General features: G+C 36.7%; 1 protein-coding gene across 8 annotated transcripts in view; it reads right to left on the bottom strand.

Moving 5' to 3' along the window:
- Positions 1 to 59: 59 nt before the first annotated feature.
- Positions 60 to 22,404, bottom strand: part of LOC129721186 (uncharacterized) — a 74,199-nt gene continuing 51,854 nt past the window's right edge. For all 8 annotated transcript variants that reach the window (XM_055673461.1, XM_055673467.1, XM_055673469.1 and 5 more), the window contains 4 exons: positions 14,803 to 15,347; positions 14,506 to 14,629; positions 12,253 to 12,764; positions 60 to 2,520 (listed from right to left, as the gene is read on the bottom strand). In XM_055673461.1, coding sequence (XP_055529436.1) covers positions 12,258 to 12,764; positions 14,506 to 14,629; positions 14,803 to 15,347 — 1,176 coding nt within the window. In that variant the 3' untranslated portion in view covers positions 60 to 2,520; positions 12,253 to 12,257. The remainder of the gene's footprint in view (positions 2,521 to 12,252; positions 12,765 to 14,505; positions 14,630 to 14,802; positions 15,348 to 22,404) is intronic.

Genomic DNA, 22,404 nt, shown 5'->3' on the forward strand with positions numbered 1-22,404 from the left:
TACTTATGGTGCAAGAACAAAACAAAACGAATGGATTTCGGATTATTTGATCGTTTTCTGTTGGAGAGATCAATCTTATATTTTTATTCCAGCGATAATAATAACGTTTTCTATATACATTTTTATTCGTTTGCACCTGACACTAGTTTTCAAGGTTAATGCTCTGTTTTCAAATTCACAATATTAGTGGAACTGCTTTGAATTGTTTTTTTTTATATATATTGTTCTGGTAAGATGAGGGCACACAGTGTTTTCGTTTTAATAGTTACATTTTGGGTACCTATCAATTATTTGATCCATAATTCTTTTCAAAAGTTAACAGGGTTTCACCATTCAAACAATGTAGAGTTATATAATCATGTTTAGTCTTGTTTGAACTTGTAACCAGGAATACTAGAGAACAGCTGTCGTTGACAATTCTTTAGAATTTTATTGAAATCATAAACTTGTATCTTCCTTTAAGCATATAATTGTTAAATAATCTTGAGACTAATAATTTGTTATTTAACATTCTAAATGAAACAAATTTAACAATCTAAATGTTACTATCTAGCAGTATTATTCATGCTTAAGTTCTTTTAATAAATATCTACGTGAAAAAAAAATAAATAATTACCACAGCTGTGTATTTTGTTGGTGGTATACATTACATTCGTGTGCGAAAATCCACAAACAAAAATGTGGGTTTGATTGAATCACAATTCTACCTCAATTTTTTTAGCTATCGAGTTGGTCAACAAACAAATATATCTTTACTATTTGTGCTAGTTAATCCTTAATCCACAAACCGTAAAAAAACTACCTCAATCTGCCCAACATGGAATGGTTATGAAGAAAAGAAATAATAACTAAAGACTCAGTCGTAAAAATACACACCTCCATTGACAAGTAATGGAAGATACACAGTTTACGGCTGGGTAATTGTATACGAGCTCGATGTGAAAACCAGTAATGTATTTTTTTTTAACAGTAGCTTGATTACCTCTTTTTTAACGACATTCACACTGTGTACATTAAATCAATATAAGCATTAGTATTCCAGAGAGCAACCTTTAGGAAAAAAAATTCCCAGCAAGGCGCGTACACAATTAACGTAACAGGGGACTTGAGTGTGCGTTACTTATTGTTAAACAGGGGGAGGGGGTTACTTAGTTGAGACAGTCACGTAACTGTGGTGCTTGCTCAAAATTGAAAATTTGGAGAAGGGCAGTTTGTTGAGCGTTACGTAATTTCAGGGATGGGGAGTCAAATCGAATATTAATTATTGTTACATAGAGGGGAGGTGGTCTGAAATTTTGATTTTTAGCATATCGTAATTTGTGTACGGCGTTCAATACTATGATACATAATAACGAAAATTCAACTTTTGTAGTTAAGAAAGCATCCGTATATTACGTAACGTGCTCAACGGAAGTGGAGGGTGTTCAGCGAGGTTACTATGCAAAATTGCGTAACGCAGGGATTGGTTCGAATTCGAGCAGAAATAGGCTATAAATATTATGTTCATAAAATTGCCTTTTTCTATAGACCTATTTACGTGCAAATATATTAGTGTCAAGCGCTAAGGAAAATTAAAACAAAACGCCGTTTAAATATTTTAAACTAGGTTTTGAGTATTCTTTTATCCGTGACCAAGAATTGAAAGAAGTTGCTGAACGTAATCAGCAAAAAATATCACAAAGTGGCAAAAAGTCGGAACAACTGTAAATCATCGCATCTCGTGGTTCGATTTTTTGACACTTTAGGGTATCCTTCTCCGCATATGATCGTTGGCTTCTCTTTAAAAAAAATCTGGTATTTGTTGTTTATCGATGAGATAACACCGTAATGACCACTCTTCAATAAATCATAAACAAAAACATGCATTTTCAATGAGGTCATGCGTCATTTTTACATCAAAATATTGATCTTTCAAGTTTGGAAAAAAATCATTTTAATCTGAGTAACTTTGTAGCCTTGCTTAGTTGGTAGAAAGGCTGCTGAAAACATGTTTTCTTATTAGTAATGTCACCTATCGATGAGGCAATACAGTGTTTGTTTAGCAATAGATTTGTGCATCTATCGTTATCCAACGTCAGATATCATCTTCTTTTGCAGGTTCGGTGGAACAAAGCGTGGAAGAAAATTATTGGCAGAACGTGGTTCACAGATTCGTCGCTATAATAGAGCAAATATACTATACGATTGCTATGTACTTAAAACTAATGGATCGAATTGTAGAGCGTGACTTTCACGCTCGTCACGTACGCTTGGTGACAAATATTTTTTTACAATTCACACTCGGAAACAATATTGCGTATGGCGTTTTTGGTTCGCGTTTTGATCCTATAGATTTGTTCAACCATGTGGTTAGAATAAGATAAATGTAAACGGCGAAAGGAATACTAGCAGTCTTTATTCAACGCGTCGGATTTAGTGTGAAAGGTACCTAACATGCTAATATTTTTTTCGATACTGTTATAACTTGTTATCACAACACCATAATTATCAGTGCCGCTGTAGATAGAGTCAGACGATTGGCTGGAATGAAAATGTAAACGAAAGTGATTTATATTGTACTGTCTATGGCCAATAATAGATATGTTTTTTTTTAATATCATTGTATCACAGACTAAATTGTATGGTCCTGTCATCAATATCAATAATTCAATTTAATAATCCTTATACGGTATTGCCATCTTGTTTTCGTTTCCACCTGGAGAATTGAGCACGATAAATCAATTTTGCTAATAATCACAGTTTTAGGCGCATTGAGGTCATCAGATGGCAGCACTTACCGTTATAAAGGTGTTGCTGGCAAAATGTATGAAGTCAGGTTTATTGCTCTAGTCATCAGCGTAACTCATGCATTTGTTGTTTGTACTAATTTTTATAGTCGATTGAAAACCACCATACAGCTCCAATCCCTTTGCGGCACTGGTTGGGTCAATAATTTTGCCTCAACCGTCAAAGAATGCTGTAGAATGTTCTCCTATTCGGTTTGTAGCTTCCTTTGCACATTATTGTTTGTGATCCCATACATTATCAATTTCTCCAATTTCAACATTTGCAAAGAACTGAGAAAATCAAGTTTGGAAATTTTCACTTATCTTGTTAAGTTCTATTTAAAAACGAAACAATATTTATTTTGGTGAATACTGCTAAACGCTATTTTCAACTAAGGTTCTACATTACTGCGTTGAATATTCTAAAGGCCCAAACACAATAGATACGTTTGCGTTGCGTTGACGTTAATTTGACAGAAAATATATGGGCTAACTGTCAAATTACCGCAAACGCAGCCGCAACGTATCTATTGTGTTCAGGCCTTAATTCTGTTTGAAATTGAATGAGTTTTTAGCAAAAGTAAAGTTATGATCAAGATTTTGTGTCAGACTGAAAATCGTTGTTTTATACCTCTCTTAATTTCCTCAAAATTCACTAACAACAAGTCGTCAAAATTCGCGAACGTCAAGTACAACATAAACAATGTTAAAATAGTTTAAGTGAATGTGAAGTTTTTTTTTTCTTTTCGTCACCTTCGCCAGTTTGATGAGAGTATCTATGAGATGTTCACTGTCGTTCAAAGCATAGTTGTCCCAGCGTGCATAAAATTTGTGTAAAACATGGGACTACTATAATTTGAACGGTAATTTACATTTTGTGAGTCACGGTAATTTGTTAAATTACGCGAGATTTGCTTTTTAGCATTGTTGTAATAAATTGAAATTGCAAATCATCTAGACCATATAGGATAGTCGATTAAAAACCGCCGTATAAATTTGATTGAAAGTAACATGATATTTTTCTGGGTGTGCGAATCTGGTCAAGCTCACCACTGAAATGATAAAAAGTATCATGATATTTTTCTTTGTGGATATGCTTTAGTTCACCCAACGGCCTATAGATGGCAAGTTCATAGTGTTGCCTTGAGTTTATATGCAACTTGCATATCTATGTTTCTTTAGTCTATGATAATACATAAGGAAATCAGAGAAAAAAAGCAATTCTTCAAATGCAAGAATACTTCCGTTGTAGGTGTAATGAAAATGTATATGATAAAGCTCCTTTCGGGGGGCTATCTGGGGTTTTATATGCTATGAATAACAATTACGCCAAACCAAAAAGAAATAAAAATAAGAATTCCAGCTCGAGGGGACTGTTAGTGTCAGTAAGACCGTAGCCAGCGATGTCAACCTTTTTTCTAGAAAAACTGGAAGAATTCAAAATAAAAAACTGGAAAAAAATGGATATAAAAATATGAAGCTTCTGCAGAAATTTGTTTGATTTTCGGTTCAAAAATGTTGCGTAAATAACAGTTATATACATAAATTGCCCCGTATTATTCCATGTAAACAAAAGGGTAAAAGAGACAATGCATTGCTATTTTGATTTTTTACTGATGGAGATTATAGTCTACTGGGGCCGTTCTTAAACCACGTGGTCATATTTTGATCACTTTTTATAGGTACTTTTTTACCTTTTTATAATTTGATTTAAACCAGAAAACTGAAAAGCATGCATGCACGAAATAATTAAAAGACAAAACATTTAAGGGGAATGAATTCAATGAATAAGGTGATAAATAGAAAGCTGGATAAAACTGGAACATTTTTTTAACTGGAGATATTCAACGTTTAGCTATTTCGTTGGCACGCCCAAAAACTGAAGATGTCCTGGAAAAACTGGAGGGTTGTCAACGTTGATCGTAGCGCTAGCTCTGCAATTGTCTTATACACTAACAGTTACCCGCGGAATAAACAAACAGAAGGTCATGTTCCGATAGCAGTACCAATCGAATATTTTTGTGTTAGTTTACCCAAAATCACAAAGTTTAAAAAATAAAATATAGATGGAAATATCGCTAAACTACAAGAGCTTCAGTTTTTTTCAGGTATTGAAGATTCAATACGTAATTTAATCGAACTGCGACATCAAGTAGATGTATCCTAGGGTCTTTCTTACTAATATCTTACGTAGCATTTATGAATTTATGAGCCGATGATGATGGCGCTACTGTTCAAAATGAGACCTTTTTTCCTCTGTTTGGACTCATCACTGCAACCAGAGACATTTGATCTATTGTGATAGGATATAGAAAATATGATTTTAAGCTCCGTTTATTGTGCCGCCTAGGCTGTTGCACGGATTTTTCGAGCGAAAAATTTCTATGAATATATTTTTGTTTTTAAATAGTTTATTTGACAAGGCACGATACAATTTATGTTTAACTGAGCCAAGTAAATTTTTTTTTAAATTCTAAATTAGCAGGGAAAAGAGGGAGGCCTTTTTTTTATTCTCGCGGCCGACTACGAGCTAGTGGGGATTCAAGGTGAGAGGAGGGGTGTTACAATTTTGTTTTTAACTATTTCATATTACAGAATGTATTCATTTGTACGTGGCTAACCAGTGATGTTCTATTTGAGCAGTTTTGGTTTGAGGTGTCTGCGTAAACATAGAGATGCCGAGTCTTCGTTTTAGTGTCTCCAGCCGGGTGTATCATTCTCTTTCAGTTTGTGACAGAAATTGTATTCTAGCGAATAGATAAAAGAAATCAAATTTTAATGCCAGCATTTTTTATAAACCCGTATAGCTGTGTCATGTACTGGAGATCACCGCTTCCCAGAATGTCTCTAACGGGTACGTTCGGTTGTTTTCCTCGGGCCCGAAGGGAATCTATAAACTCAGACCTAACACCACAGTATTCGGTACACGACCAAACAACATGCTCGATGTCATGGTAGCCGCCATCGCCACAAACGCAGTGATTACTGTCTACAAGCCCTATACGAAAGAGATGCGTGTTTAACGTATAGTGATTGGACATAAGTCTGGACATCACGCGAATGAAGTCCCGACCTACATCCAATCTCTTGAACCATGCTTTCGTCGATACCTTAGGAAAAATGGAATGTAGCCACCGTCCCAGTTCATCTGAGTTCCATGATGATTGCCAACTGTTGAGTGTTCTCTGACGCAAAATACATCATAAGCAATTGGTCTTACATAAATATCGCCATCAATAGCACCCACCTTAGCTAAAGCGTCAGCCTTTTCATTGCCCGGAATGGAACAATGAGAAGGGACCCACGCTAAGGTAACCCGGTAATTTTTATCTGTTAAAGCACTTAAAAACCGCCGTATTTTCCCCAGGAAATACGGGGTGTGCTTCACAGTCTTCATCGATCGCAGAGCCTCAATGGCACTGAGACTGTCTGTGAAGATGAAGTAGTGGCTATGGGCAGGGTTTCGATGATCCCAAGAGAGTACTGGATGGCAGCAAGCTCTGCGACGTACACGGAAGCAGGAGCATCGAGTTTGTAGGAGGCGGTAAAATTTTCGTGGAAAACACCGAAGCCAGTGGACTCATCTAGATTAGATCCGTCAGTGTAAAACCTTTTATCATAACTAACGTGTTTAAACTTATTGGAAAAAATTTTAGGGATCTCTTGGTGTCGCAATTGATCCGGGATACCAGAAATGTCTTGTTTCATGGTGGTGTCGAAGAATATAGCATTATAAGAAGTATCTAAAAGTGCGACATTGGAGGAATTGTATGAAGAAGGATTAATAACTTGAGCCATAACTGTGGGTTCTGTGTTAATGGGTTCATAACTGTGCATCGAATTAGCAACCGGTAAGAGAGATTCCAAAAACGATGTTTCAACGGAAGAATACCCGCTAGCACTTCAAGACTCATCGTATGGGTCGACTGCATGCAACCTAAGGCAATACGCAAACAACGATACTGTATTCGTTCCAGTTTGATCAAATGTGTGTTTGCTGCGGAGCAGAAGCAGAAACACCCGTACTCAATTACAGACAATATCGTTGTTTGGCAAAGCCTTAGAAGGTCTCCTGGGTGGGCTCCCCACCAGGTTCCGGTAATCGTACGAAGAAAATTAATCCTCTGTTGGCATTTTTGTGCCAGATACCAAATATGACAAGCCCAGGTGCATTTAGAGTCGAACCAGACCCCGAGATATTTAGCGACTAAAACCTGAGAGATCGTTTTACCCGTTAGTAGGAGCTGCAGCTGAGCTGGATTATGCTTCCTAGAAAAAACGACCAGCTCAGTTTTCTCCGGAGAGAATTCGATACCCAGCTTAAGAGCCCATTCAGACAAATTGTCTAAGGTATCTTGCAATGGTCCTTGCAGATCGCTAGCCTTGCTACCAGTAAGGGATACAACGCTCTCGTCTGCAAGTTGCCTTAGCGTGCATGAATTTGCAAGACATTCATCGATGTCATTGACGTAAAAATTATATAAGAGAGGACTTAAACATGAACCCTGGGGAAGACCCATGTAACTAATTCGGGGAGTTGTCGAATCGCCATGTGAGAAATACATATGCTTTTCTGACAACAAATTGAGCAAAAAGTTATTCAAATTTGGTGAAAGTCCCTGCGAATGAAGTTTCGCGCTTAAAACTTCTACAGAGACAGAGTCAAAAGCCCCCTTAATATCCATGAACGCAGAAGCCATTTGCTCTTTTCGAGCAAAGGCTAGTTGAATTTCAGTAGAAAGCAACGCTAGGCAATCGTTCGTCCCTTTGCCCCGGCGAAAGCCAAATTGAGTATCTGAAAGTAACCCGTTTGTTTCGGCCCATTTGTCTAACCGTAAGAGGATCATTTTCTCCATTAATTTCCGGAGGCAAGAGAGCATCGCAATCGGCCTATATGAATTGTGATCAGAGGCAGGTTTCCCGGGTTTCCGAATAGCAATGACTTTTACCTCCCTCCAGTCATGCTCAAGAAACTTGTTGAACAAATTCAACAAGCGTCTTTTTGCAGAGTCGGGTAGATTCTTCAACAGGTTGAATTTTATTCTATCTAACCCTGGAGCCTTATTGTTGCACGACAGGAGAGCCAATGAAAATTCCAACATCGAAAATGGAGGCTCTTCCGTAGTTACTAATAACGCGTCGCGAAAGGTTTTCTGTTCCGGTACAGAGTCCGGACAGACCTTTTTGGCAAAATCGAGTATCCAGCGATCTGAATACTCCTCGCCTTCATTCGAAACGTCACGGTTCCGCATGCGCCTGGCGGTATCCCAAAGAGTGCTCATCGCTGTTTCCCTCGACAACGCGTTTACGAACCGCCGCCAGTACCCGCGTTTTTTCGCCTTTACTAAGCTCTTCATCTGCCTGCCCAGTGCCTCGTACTTTCGAAGCAGGTTGATAGTGCCGTACTCCCGGTAGTCCTTATACGCCGCGGACCTTCGCACGTACAGCTCAGAGCACTCTTTGTCCCACCATTTGTTGGGAGGGCGCTGTCTAATCGTTACCCCGGGTATCGGTTTCGTCTGAGCTTGAGTCGCGGCGTCTATTATCAAGCCAGCTAAGAACGCGTATTCTTCCTCCGGAGGAAGTTCCTCGTGAGTCTCGATAGATTGCGCTATAATAGACTCATAACACTTCCAATCAATATTACGTGTAAGGTCGTAGGAAATATTGATTGGGTTCGGGGGAGTTGAACCATTAGCAATTGATATAACGATTGGAAGATGATCACTACCGTGGGGATCGTTGATTACTTTCCACTGGCAATCTAACGCTAGTGATGTCGAGCAGAGTGATAGGTCAAGCACGCTTTCACGTGCTGGAGGATTAGGTACGCGTGTCGCTTCCCCAGTATTCAAAACTGTCATATTGAAGTCGTCGATCAAGTTACAGATTAAAGAAGATCGGTTGTCGTCGTACAGCGACCCCCATAGCGAACAGTGAGAGTTAAAATCTCCCAAAATCAAAAAAGGTGCGGGAAGCAATTCTGATATATCAAGGAGTTGCTTCTGTTCAATCCGCGCGGATGGGGGAATATATAACGAAACAAGGCAAAGGTCTTTTCCATTCATATTCGTTTGAATGGCAACAACTTCAATATTCGAGATCGAGGGGAGGTCGATTCTGAAAAAAAATAGCACTTTTTGATCCCTAAAAGTACCCCTCCATCGTGTGAGTCTCGATCTCGACGAATGATGTTGAAATCGTGGAAATTAAGTTGGTCATTTGAATTGAGAAAAGTTTCACAGAGCGCGAACGCATCACAATTGTATGTGTTTATCAAATGTGAAAATAAATCGAATTTGGGGATGATACTTCTGCAGTTCCACTGTAACACAGTGACAAAATTCCTAACCTCTTTCGACGTATTACTCATCGAAAGATACGATAGCTGAAATGAGGGGCCAAGTTGCTGTGAGTTGCTTCAAATAGGTTTTCACTGTAGGGAGAAGGGCAAGAAGAATGTTTTGAAGGGGATCTGAAATGTTGAATGTTTTAAATATCCAGTTCACATCATCAGAGAATTTTATGAACCCTGTTTCTTTTATGTCTTCTGATCGAGAAATGGGTTCACGAGGGGTTTTTGGTGCCCCAGGAAGCGGTGGGTACTCCTGGTTTGATTTGAAATTAAAACCGAGGGGTACTTGCTTCGGTTTTTCTTCACCGCTTCCTTTCTGTGTTGTCTTATTGGTCATTCCGCTAGGGGTTATCTTACGACCTTTGCGATAAAGATTAGGAGAGTTGAGCATTCTCCTCTTCCTAGATCCCTCTGGCAAGGCATAAGAACACCCTTCAACGGGATCGTCAGATGTACCCTCAACGGTTGGCAAAAAGGAAAAGATGTTTCCTGTCGAGGGTGGCTCAGCCCTCTTAAGCATTTCTGCAAAAGAGCGCTTTGATCGTTCCTTAAGGGAACGCTTAATTTTTTCCTCGCGCTGTTTGTACGCGGGACACGCCGAAAGGTCATGCCGAGTTCCCTCGCAGTAAAGACACTTTTCAGTATCCTCACTGCAAGCGGCCTCAGCATGATTGCCTCCGCGCTTGCTGCAGCGTGCCTTGTTGCAGCAGTAGGTGGCTGTATGACCTAAATGCTTGCAGTTTTGGCAATGCATGACCCGCGGTACAAACAGGCGTACAGGCAGACGAACCCTGTCCAAAGAGATGTAGTTCGGCAGTGCGGATCCGGCGAATGTTACACGGAAGGAATCCGAAGGGAGGAATTTCTTCTTCCCTTCTTCGATGGATACTGAATGTAATTGCTTGACATCCAGTATCTTTACATCTTGAATCAGGGGGTTCTTGAAGCAGCCAATCCCGTGACGCAAAATGTCATCGACCGTGAGGCTTCCTTCGGTAACCACACCGTCGATCTCCACGTCCTTGACAGGGATGTACACGCGGTACTCCCTTGTAAAAAGCTCGTAGAATAAGCCGAATAGTGGCCAATGATTATCAGAAAATAATATAAAAGTATAGTGCAGAGCAATTTCGTTTGCTTGCTTCAAGCTACTCACGACAACTCGCAGTTTGTTCGGCCTCACTTTCGTAATCTCGGTTACGGCCGAAAACTGTTTTGCCAGGTCCTTGCCTATTTGTATAATGTTAAGAGGCTTCTTTATGGGCCTAAAGTAAACTACGAACGGACCTTTCGAAGCATCTGGGTAAGCTTTCACCCGTGTTGCCGGTACCCTTGGTACGGGGCTAGGTAGCGGGGAAGGTAGAGGGGAATTGATGGGGGAGATCTCAATCTCTTCCCCATTTGTTTCCACATCCAGCAATAGTTGCACCTGCATGTCGTCCATTTTGCGGGAGCGTTACGCTCTTCCGCACACAAACGACAAATATTCGAATGTGGGGGGTGGGGGATCAAGTAGTTGATATTAAATTTTAAAAACAATTTTTCAAACTACAAAATAAAAAAAAGACAGTAATACTAATACTAGTAACAATAGTAATAATAGTAATAATAATAATAATTATTATAACAATAATAATAATAATAACAATAATAGTAATAATAATTATAATAATAACAATAATAATAATAATAATATTAAAAATAATGATAAAAATTCTAAAGTGAATACTTCACCGAACGTCTAAGTCACGACCTCACGGCTGATAGTTGGATTAATCGAGTGTCTCCGCAGAACAAACAATGACGATCCAGCTTCGTGTTGTGACACAGTGGCCGTATCTTACACTCGACCTTGTAGATGCCACTTGTAGTTGACTTCCACTCGCTCGATCGTATGATGGTCCGTGCTGCTAGCGGGGTAACAGCGGTGCGGGAGAATTATTCCTGCTGATATATCAGCTGCGTATCAGATCACTGGCGGGGTAGCCTGCCCCTACCAGTGTGCAGAAGATGTTTCTGCCGATATATTGCAGGCTATTGTTATCGCACACAAGAACTAATCGAAAAAAAAAACACCCGTACGATAACTCGTGTATTGTTATTTTGCGAATCAAACGGAGATAAACAATTTGCGTCTAATCAAGACGAAAGCAAAACAACGAATGAGAGAATGAATATATATAAGTATAAATATTGAATTTTTGGTTATACAAAACAAAACAAATGTTGTTCGCTTTTTGCATTTCTACACACCACTTGTAGCAACAGCTGATCTCGCATGGACGGAGCTTATTCGGTTGTTTCTAAACACTGACAGCCTTTTGACGTATAATCGAGCCAGAGAGTCAGAGAAGATTGACTTCAAGCAAAATGTATGGGAATGACGATCGTGACATGGATGTGGTCCGCACAAATGATATTTTTGGTGTTCTTTAAGAGAAGATTCATACACACATTCATGCGGTGAATATTTTCTTCAAATGGAGGAATATTTCAATAGCGCCGAAAAGCTGGGGTTTACAGCCTAATACAAACTTTTGGCAAATGTCAAAAGTGATTTGTTAGAAGTATTCTTCTTTACGTATTTTCAACTTGATGATATTTATATGAGAAACCAGAAACGTTTCTTATTTTTCTAAACTGCTGACGCGAGTCGTATTTTCATCTATATTCATGAATACTTTTCGTGACAAAACTTTAGAATAAAATATTTAATTCATGACCAACTCCCGAGCGTTACTATTTTATTTTATTTTATTTTATTTCGTCGATGGAATTTATAAATGATTGATTCCAGCAACAGGCAGATTTCCATTAGAAGTTACCACTGTGAAATGGGGTCATAATCCACCTTGGAACAGCTAAAGATTATACAAGAACATCCTAACATCTTGGTGTCTTTGTCAAAGTTGTTGGGCATTCAAAAATTTACATTTTGAAGTCATAAAACGAATGGTTAAAGCTATTCTGAACAAGTGCAAAGCAAAGGCAGATGCAAAAAAGTGGGTTTTCCAGCACAAATCTTCATATAAAATTCAAATAAAAGGATTCAGGATTGTTCAAGGCCCCGAATTGAACAAAAAAACTTATCTCGAAAAAAATACGACTATCCATCCCTTTTCAACTACTCACCCGTTTCATGTTTTTATATTACGTTTTTCTTTTATTTGTTCGAAGTCGCTTGGAATTCCGTCTGTATAATTCAGATCTAAACGTCCATCCATATCAGAGGCGTTTTCTTTGCTGCATTTGCAATTTTTTTCTTGGATTACAGAAAAATCCTTATCATCGAGAAGCTCTCGGTCGTTGGTCGAATCGTTGAGAGAATAATATGGCTCGTTTCCATTGCTGTCCTGTGTTGTGTTGCATGTAAAGTTGACATTTGCTGAGTCAGGACGTCGGGAAAGTTGTTTGGCGTGATTGCTATCGCCCAAAACAGACTTTTGATTAGAGTTTGTACTGACATACTGTTCCGGCTGACAGGTAACAGACGTGACGTTTTCTTGGGGGCTTTTACCAACGGGGTAGTTATCAGGATTAGCAGCGTAGCATGACTGATTCGTGATCAAACTTTCTTCCATGTCACACGATTTGTCTGAATATTCTGAGTAGGAATCGAAGTCGTCGCATTCAAAATATTGGCTCTGTAAAACGAGAAACGAAACAGAAATTTTACTGAAAAGAAAAATTGTGAATCGTTTTACAATTCTAGAGAAATATCTCGAAAGGTCCAATCTGCTTTGATAGATTTTTTTTATAACCATTTTCTTTCAACCGCTACGGCTCATTAAACACGTATCATAATATGTTCTTTGCACAATTTGATAGCGGGAAATTCAATTCAGCCGTTTGTATGACAACTACGCTCAGTAAGGTTGCTGAATCTGAACCAATTACAAAGCAAGAAGTCGATCAGAAAAATCGATAAAAGTAGATAAGACCTTTTGAAATGTTTCTCTAGAATTGAAAACTCAAAGATGAAGAAACTTATGTGTCATTTCGTATGTTTACAATCATATTTTTATTTTGGTTAATCGCTGATTCGAGAGTAAATTTCTGCGTATGATCTCATTTGAGAGTATGTTCTTTTTATATTGAATCGTAAATCAAAACCACTGGTTTTAAGTTATTTCCACTAATCTGCTTCTCATAACAGCGTAGAAATTTTCACCACATTTATGGAAAACAGCGTTTTTTTTTTTGAAACTTGAACGGAAATATGTTAAATCAATTCACAGTATTATTTAAACTCTTCTGGCAAATATACTAAAATACTAAACTATTGTTCTATTGCTCAAGATTTACTTAAAAGTGTGTTTCTTTGGAAAAGATAACTTCACGAGGATTTAAAGCCCTTCTCAAGAGAAGAAAAAGGAAACCTGAGGAACCACACTCTAAATATCAGATCAGAAAACCCCGATTTTACCAAAGCTTTGAGCTGGGAACGTCCAATATTCATATCAATTATAATTCATCCACAAAACAAAATACTGAATATTGTACCAATACGTAAACTTTTGGAATAAAAAACTATGCGATCGAGACAAAACATTTTATTTTGAACTATTCGTGAAAAGAGCCTCAACTAAATAATATTATAATGCTGATAATTTTTTTTTTATTGTTTTTTAAATAGGGGGGATGTTTTGTGATGTATTAATAATTTACGAATATTTATTCAGAATTTATACTGTGTGTTCTGCCACAAACGGTGAAATATTTTTTTAAATTTTATTTCATTAAAAGACAGTAATTGCTTGCGCTTTTAAGTGAATATAATTGTAGGCAAATTGTAATCCTTCTTGTCAAGAAAAAAATGAATTTAGAATTAAATCTTAACCTAATCTTAAAGTGAGCTAATCGTTGTAATTGAGGATTGCAACGATTTTTGTCGGAACTTATTGGTTATATTGTTTGACATATTTTCTAATGTTTCCACATTAGTAAGCCTGTGTAGTTCTTTCGTACTAAACCAGCGAGGGCGCTTCAATATCATTTTCAGAAGTTTATTCTGAATCCATTGAAGCATCTTTTTCTCTGTGTACAACAACTTGTCCAGATGAGGACTGCATATAACATTGCTGGTCTAAATATTTATTTGTAAATTAACAGTTTATTCTGGAGACAAATTCTAGAATTTATGTTGATAAGAGAATACAAACATTTTATATATTTATTGCATTTATACTGCTGATAAATGTTATCCCGTTTTAAAGTACGTTTATAACACAGTGAAAATCAATATCTTAATCATGTGCAAGCAGTGTCAAACCTGAGGATGCCTAAACAGTACGTTTGCAATGAATGTTTATGACAAGCTTTTGAGCGAGTATGTTGTAAACATATTTTGAAGTAATTTCTGATGTCACCACCCTCTTCACTCACCTGGCAGTCGATGCAACGACAGCTATCACTGAGGGTGCAATTCATCCCAAGCAGTTGTGCAGCTTCACTGTACAAATCTTTTGTGCTTTTCTCTTCTTGTGGTACTGAATTGGTACTGCTTTTGCTGTTTGGATGATAAATAATTAATACATTAGTAGGTAGTTGAGTATAAGTAAGCTTCATGAATCATGATTGAAAATTAATTTTTTAAATTTATCAAAATTTCAAATAGTAGTCTCCTTTCGCTTGACGAAATAAATAAGTAAATAAAATACTTTTCCGAGAAATCTAACGTACTTTTGACATCGGCTGAAAGCATTATTCCCACTTAAGCCATTGTTACCGTTGCTGGTGCAATTTCTGGTTTTGCCTTGATTTTCTTCCTTTGATGTTCCTTTGTGTATTCGGTCTTCGTCGAACAGCTTCCATATTTTGGCAATCTTTGAATTGGTCCGATTGCCTTTGTTGTAGTTTGTTACACTATGTTCAGGAAGAAGTCTCTGGGGATGCGGATGTGAGACTGGTGAACGGTGCCTTATTAGATCACTATATTCGACAAAATTGCCGTTGCATGCATTCACACAGCCCAAACCATTTGAATTGGTGATATTACAAGTTTCGCTGAAACTGCAGTTATATAATGGATGGAATAACCGATGTTGGTGAAGGGGATGATTTTGGTTGGTTGTGCACATACAACTAATACATTTAGTAGCAATAGTAATGCTGTTGTTGGCGCTACTGTTAGGTTTGCTGCATGGATGCGTTTCGGCAGATGTTTTATTATTCACTGTCAATGCTCTGCCTGCTGGCGAACCGAATAACTCTATCGTATCGAAATCCTGTAAAAAGGGAATTTTAAACATTGAAAAACATAAAATAATATAATTTTTGAAATTAGGTGAAAAATGAATGTCTTTGATATTAGAACAGAGATATAATATTTTGTGAGGTAAGGGTCTTACCTCAGACGAGTGCAAACGAATTATTATTTAAACTGTTCATTTATTATTTCGTTTACAACTAATTAAAATGCTAATTACAATTTGCCATTTTCATAACATCCCAATGGATCTACCTTAGACAGTGAGGTAAAAAACACCATCAGTGGGCGGTGAGAACATGCCAGCATCCAAATCACACAAGACTAACCGGCGCAATGAGAAGCTGTCCTATCTATAGAAGAATGGATTGGTCTATTTTCAGTCGGCATTCATTGTGGGTTGTTCCCATAGGCGTTATCAAACCCAGTCCACAGCGATGCAAAAGTGTTATCCAGCATAAGCATGAAGAGATTGAGGTGCAACATTTGTGTTCAGATTTTCATTCTGTCAACCGAGCTGAACTGAGTCGAAAGTAATGGTGCATTGCAGTGATGCTCGGAAACTCAACTGTTCCAATTTTAGCGCATTAATATTATCTCTTATTTTCCGCTATAAGTCATATATCACCAACCTCTGTATAATTTCATTTCAAGCATGGATAAATTTAGACAGCTCTTTTTGTAACTACCAAATGAGCGAGAGCAAAATGATCACAAACGGCACATAGAGTGAGTAGTTACTTGGTCATCATCGCCTACCAATGATAAAATAGCAACAGTACACATATTTAATTTTATTCCTTACTTATTGTAATAATTTACGTCGTAACATTGAACTCAATGCTTTGAACTAAAGCTATGATAATATGTCTAAATAGTTCAAATAGTTTTTTTTGTTTATTTTTAATCTTAGGCGAAACATGATAGACGGGAAGACAGAGTGAAGACCTTTTGTTCTCGTCACCCGGGAAGCTTTAAGTCATTTCACAATTCAAAATTTTTTTACCTCTCAATTTTTTAAGAAAAGAGGCCCCCAGCACCTAAATCCTAGGGAAACGATGGTCGAGCAAAAACCATTGTTGATTTCACTGATATTTTGCACAGAAGCTCCGTCACAATGAAGATGTCATCTATGTATCTATGGCTGATGATCTCAAACTGTTTCGCATCATTCGCTTCACTGCGAACTGCAACGAATTGCAGCAATGTCTTGATGAATTCTCTGATTGTTGTAACCATAATTTGCTGATTTCGAAAGTTCCAAATGCTCCGTAATTTCCTTCACACGCAAAATTAATCCGCCACCCTGGAACTATAGTATATCTGGGGAATCCCTCGAAAGTGTGTCAGTAATAAAAGATAAAAGATTGATGTACTGTTAGACTCACAACTGTCCTTTAAGCACCATTCTCACATCATTGCTTGAGCAAACAGAAACATTGGCTTCATGATGAAAATCGCCAAAGAGTTTACTGATCCGTTTTGCTTGCTATCGCTATACATTAAACATCTGCTATAATATGGAGTCCCTAGGTTTAGGTATAATGACGGATTGAATCAGTACAGGACAAGTTTCTTTGTTATGCATTAGCATCACTTCCATGGCATGATCCGGCTCAATTACAACCTTATGCTAACTGATACCGTTTACTTGCCATTGACACACTGGCAAGAAGAGGAAGTGGAAGAACTGTTAATTGTCGAGATCGACGCTCCTTACATCCTATTTAAAATCAAGTCCAGGACAGTGTAGCACTGTTTTGAGAACGAATTCGACATAAGATTGCGAAAGTTTCTGCGCCTCTCATTTTGTCGTACAGAATACGGCCAAAACAACCCGTTCATGGCGATATATGACGTCAATAATGTATTTAACTCATATAACTTCAATGTATCAAGTATTACTTTTAAAAACAGACTCCCGCAAATGTTATAATTGGCTAATCTTAGGTTAATCCTTTATAAGGCAGTGGCAACTATGTTGCCACCAACAAAAAGGATCAGAGCTAAGTTAACTAGTTCCATGTATCTTCTGTTATAATAGTATATTGTGTTGTTGTTAGATTTCAGTTTGAAAAATGTAAATGTTCGATCAAATGTTGGGAGGTTTTGACGCGCATTTGAGTGTTGTGTAAGGAATTTCGCCAACGGGCTTTTTCTCACCCACATCCCTTCATCAGGACCAAAAAGGTCATATGATATAATTGAAAAAAAAAAAAAAAACAAATACAAATGTCATTTCATGCTATGAACCCTCTTTTGAACTGTTTTATCATCCAAAATTTCAAGCATACTTGTTACACTTTAACCAAAGTTTAAATGTTAGGTGGTACCATATGGCATTCATTCGCGGGGGATGGGTTGATATTTCATTTTATTCACGACTAGTTCCTAAAAAGGTTTGGGTTAAAAATGGTATTATTGATTAAAAATATTTTTAGAGCCAGAATGGTATGTTTTATTGGCGTGATGTCTTTGGCGGAATCGTATATAGAAGTCCTTCCGGAAAATATGCTCTGCTAAAAATTTTTTTTCGTGTAATAATAAATAATTATTTTTATGTAATAATAAAACAAAATGTTATCAACTAAATGTCTCAAAACGCACATTTTCTTAAGTATCTATTTTTTGTTGAAAATTGAGGAATTTTTTTTAATCAATTAGCATTTATTTGACACGGCACAATACATATTTATGTTTCACGGAGCCAATTATGTCTTACTTTATAAAGTATCTTATAAACTAAGAGCAAATTTTTTATCCTCGCTGCCGACTACGAGCTAAAATTAAATCTAATTAAATCATGTTAACATGTTGTTTCTGATCAGTAGTTCTATGTTTTTGTTCGTTGGTGTTCAAGTAGCCATATGGTGTGTGTCACTGAGAAAATTAAGGAAAGTTAGCTAAATATTGAAAGTTGTGTCTTAATCATCAATACTATTGTTACACAAGCACGTTTTAAAATTAACTCGCGAATAAAAATAATACCAATAGTGCAAAATGATATCTTTTGCATTTAGTAACATCTGTGCGAAAAGTTTTTTCTAATCACCAATTTGCTTGAAATTGCTCTGTTTGAAAATATCATAATTTCTTGTCATAAAAGAATGGCAATTTTATTAAACGTTATTGAATTTTAAAATCAAAATTGAAATTTATTTTTTTAAACACCGAAACATGTAAAGCTCGATTAGACATACCTTTTTCAATTATGTAATTTCAACCGAATGGAGTAAAATAAGGAATCTCTATTTCTCTTCGAATATAGAAGTCATGTAAAAACCACAACAATTTTTAATTAATTGGACTGTATGTAATTCTACATATTGAGGAAGGAACAACATTTTAGTGCTTTGCTTCTTCAAAGCAAAAAGTCAAAGCAATTCATACTAAATGCCATTGCAATTTTCAATTTTCGGCAAGGTTAACATTTACAATAAAACGTAGTATTTTCAACCCTTTTCCAAGTAAGCACTAATTTCCCCATCCGACAACCAACGGCAGCAAAATAGATGCGGAAACAATTATACAGAGTGTGATGCATAATTTCCCACGTTCTTTAGGATGTCTGTTTTTCATCTCGAGACTGAGATGAATGGTGAATAAAGCAAGCTGTTTGTACAGTGCATAGTGTAATATCATGTCGAAAACAACCGTCAGATTTTGAATAAAATTTTTAAAAAATAAGAATTGATAAAATAAGATAAAGATTTTGGATTTTCTGTCATAAAATAAATTTACGTCCGAATTACAATACTTAATAGAAATATAAATTTATACGTCTTCTAGTTCTCACTGTGCATCATACTGCCGGATATCATTTGAATCGGATTTTTTTCAGAGAGTAGGCAATCTTATCTTTATTTTTGATGGGACTTTTCCTGACAAACCGTTATGTAGCGCATTTTAATTTCAAATTTCCTTTAAATTTTTTTCAAATGCCAAGTGGGTAATGAGAAAAGTTTTCAACAATTGCAGCACTTTACTAAATTGACTCGGCGTTGGTTGTTCCTTTATTGCTTTGCATTCAGATATCTACGGCTAGATATATTTTTAAACTCGAACACTTCATAACTAGTATAGACTTTTTGCAACTCTGTGTCTCCTTCTGCTGAGTACATGTGGAATGGTCCAGTATTTAATCTTTTTCACCAAATTTGGCCGCAATTCACAATCGTTTTTAAAGAAAATCGTGGTGAATCGAAGTGATAAATATCGAATGATAATAATATTAGTTTCACATATAATCTAAAGCAGCTTATTCATAACAAAAATTTCTTATCGCACACAAAACAAAAATTTCTGGTAAAATGAATATAATTCTCATCCTATTCAGTATTGAAAATAATTTTCTACCGCACGTACATGTAAAACGACATAAACCTCATCTGTAGAAATGAATGAAACTGTTTGCTTCCCTTTTTTGTTTGAAACCGAAGGACAACAGCTAAAATCAGTCACAAACAACTTCAAGAAAAGGGTAAATTCTTCGGAACTGCGTCATTGTTCATAGCCAGTTCAGAATGTGACAAAACAGAAAACTGAGCCACAAAGAAAATTGCTATCCAGTCAACAGTACACTGAATAATCAATAGAGGCAGACACAAGGATGATGTTGTGTGCGTATGTATTACAGAAAGTAAAACCTATCGTATTAAGCAGCGTCAATGAGTTATAGTACTGCTATTATTGCCACCAGCAGGATGAAAATCGTTGCCTATCGTAGAATTGGGGTAGAATCGCATTGATGAATTGCAACCAATGAACGAGTGGATACATTCCGTAACAGTTTCATGTAAGAGAAACTTCACTGCCATATGAAATAAGTATAATGTTGTTTCCGTAGTATTAGAAGTTTGATTAAATGTATACTCAATACATAATACATTTTTATCCTTCACCACACTTTGAATCATGCAAATGGTTTTAGAGTGTGTTTTAAATTATGTTGAGATTTTTTTTATTTGTTTCAGTTATTTGTTTATTTATTTATTTATGTATATAGGTTATATAAATATATAGGTTGTTTAGAGTAAGTCACAGTCACATGACCAGTAACAAATTAACTTCCGAAATTATATTGTATACGTCTGTTGAAAAGTTATCCATTTACGGCAACTGAACTGGAAAATGACCTGCAGCCAAAATCGATTTGTTGTACGATGGAGCAAATGCTATCAAGTAAGTACGTTACATTTTCAAGAATTTAGGATACGAGGAAGCTTAATAAGTGAATGATTTGATCACGAGCTGTTGCTCTAGAATAAACAAAGATGGAAGCCTTTCTGTTATGAATATTCAACACGTCTCGTGCAACTCATAAGCAAGGAACCTAATTAACCCATTCCACCTCGAAAGTGCTCTCGAGAAACGAAATACAGATAAGGAAGCTGTTCTTCCAATACTAACGAAAAGCACCAGTTATAGTGATACAGAGCACAATATACCGTACTGCATTAAATTTCGATTACTTAGGCCATGATGTAACTTCTTACAAAAAAATTAACGGAAAACGAGTTTTTTTGTTGACAGTAAAGGCTTATTATCTCAGTAGTTTTGTTGCTGTTGCAATGGAGTGCTACTTATAAAGATTAAAACATGTTTTGTACATAAAAACAACGAGAAGTAAGAATTAGATTTTAATTTAAATTCCGAACAACTCCAATAGAAGAGAAGGTACGTCTAAATACTGACTTTTACTCTTTCTTAAGCCAACTGATTTCGTACAAGTGGTCCTACAGTGAAAAGTTATATATCAGTGGATAAAGGATATTCCAATGAAAGAAACGGTGGTACCTAGGAATGTAATAATCATACTTCTTCATTACACTAGCTATAATGATTCACTGTTTATTCTGAATTGTTCGAAGTTTGAATCGAACCGGTAATGTATATCAGAGTTTCTCTAGATTATCGGCATAAAACGCTCTGTTGTGTAAATCACGCAGTGGTAAAATTATCTTTTCTTTCTTACATACTGTTTGTTGATTTTATTGGATATCTTGCAGGACTGACATTTCGGTATAAGGATATATAAAACTAGCTGACCCGGCAAACTTCGTCCCGCCTATTTTTGTGTTTAATTTATTAGTTTTCAACATTCCAAATTCATTGATTTCTTGCAATTTGTTTTTATCGTTTGAAATGATTGGTTTTATCGGAATGACAACATCCTCGACTTTTGCCTTTAGTACATCACCTCTATTCCGGAAAAACTCATATTGGGTGGTATTCAGTTATTTTCGTTGTTTTTCAGAAACTGAAAGTGGTCATCTTCGAATTCAAGATGGTTTCCAGGGTCAATGCTTGGCTTCTATACATTATTTCGATTACGGAAATATTCATATGTAGTAGTATTCGGCTGTTTTCCAGAAGTTGCCATCTTACAATTCATAATGGTGTCTAAGGTCAATTTTAGCTCCATGCATCATTCTGGTTAAAAAAATACTCATATTGGGTGGTATTCGGTCACTTTAGGCTATTTTTCAGAAACCGGAAGTCACCATCCTGGATTTTAAAATAGCATTTGGAGATAATGTCTGGCCCCTGAGCGTCATTCTGGTTCAAGAAACACCCATAATAGGTGTTATTTAGTCATTTTCGGCTGTTTTCCAGAAACCGGAAGTCACCATCCTAGAATTCAAAATGATGTCTGTGGTCGATTCTAGCTCCTGTTTATCATTCTGGTGTCAAAGCATCTCATATTGGATGGAAATCGGCTGTTTTTTGGCTGTTTTTCAAGAAAGCGGAAGTCACCATCTTGGATTTCAAAATGGTATTTGGAGACAATTTCTGGCCTCTGATCGGCATTCTGGTTGAAGAAACACCCATATTGGGTGGTAATTGGTCATTTCTTTGGCATCGGCATTGTTAATTCAAGCTATGGATGATTCGCTTGAGCAGCTCTGGGTAACGATTAAAACTGATAAACTGAACGTTGTAATCGGCGCTATTTACATTCCTCCTAATTTGCGGAATGAAGTCGAGATAATCGATCGGCATATTTCTTCAGTGGAAAGAGCTGTTAATTCAACTTGTATTAACGACGATGTTCTTATTTTTGGTGACTACAATCG

Source organism: Wyeomyia smithii, chromosome 2 (genome assembly GCF_029784165.1).
Source record: "Wyeomyia smithii strain HCP4-BCI-WySm-NY-G18 chromosome 2, ASM2978416v1, whole genome shotgun sequence".
NCBI classification, from domain to species: Eukaryota; Metazoa; Arthropoda; class Insecta; order Diptera; family Culicidae; genus Wyeomyia; species Wyeomyia smithii.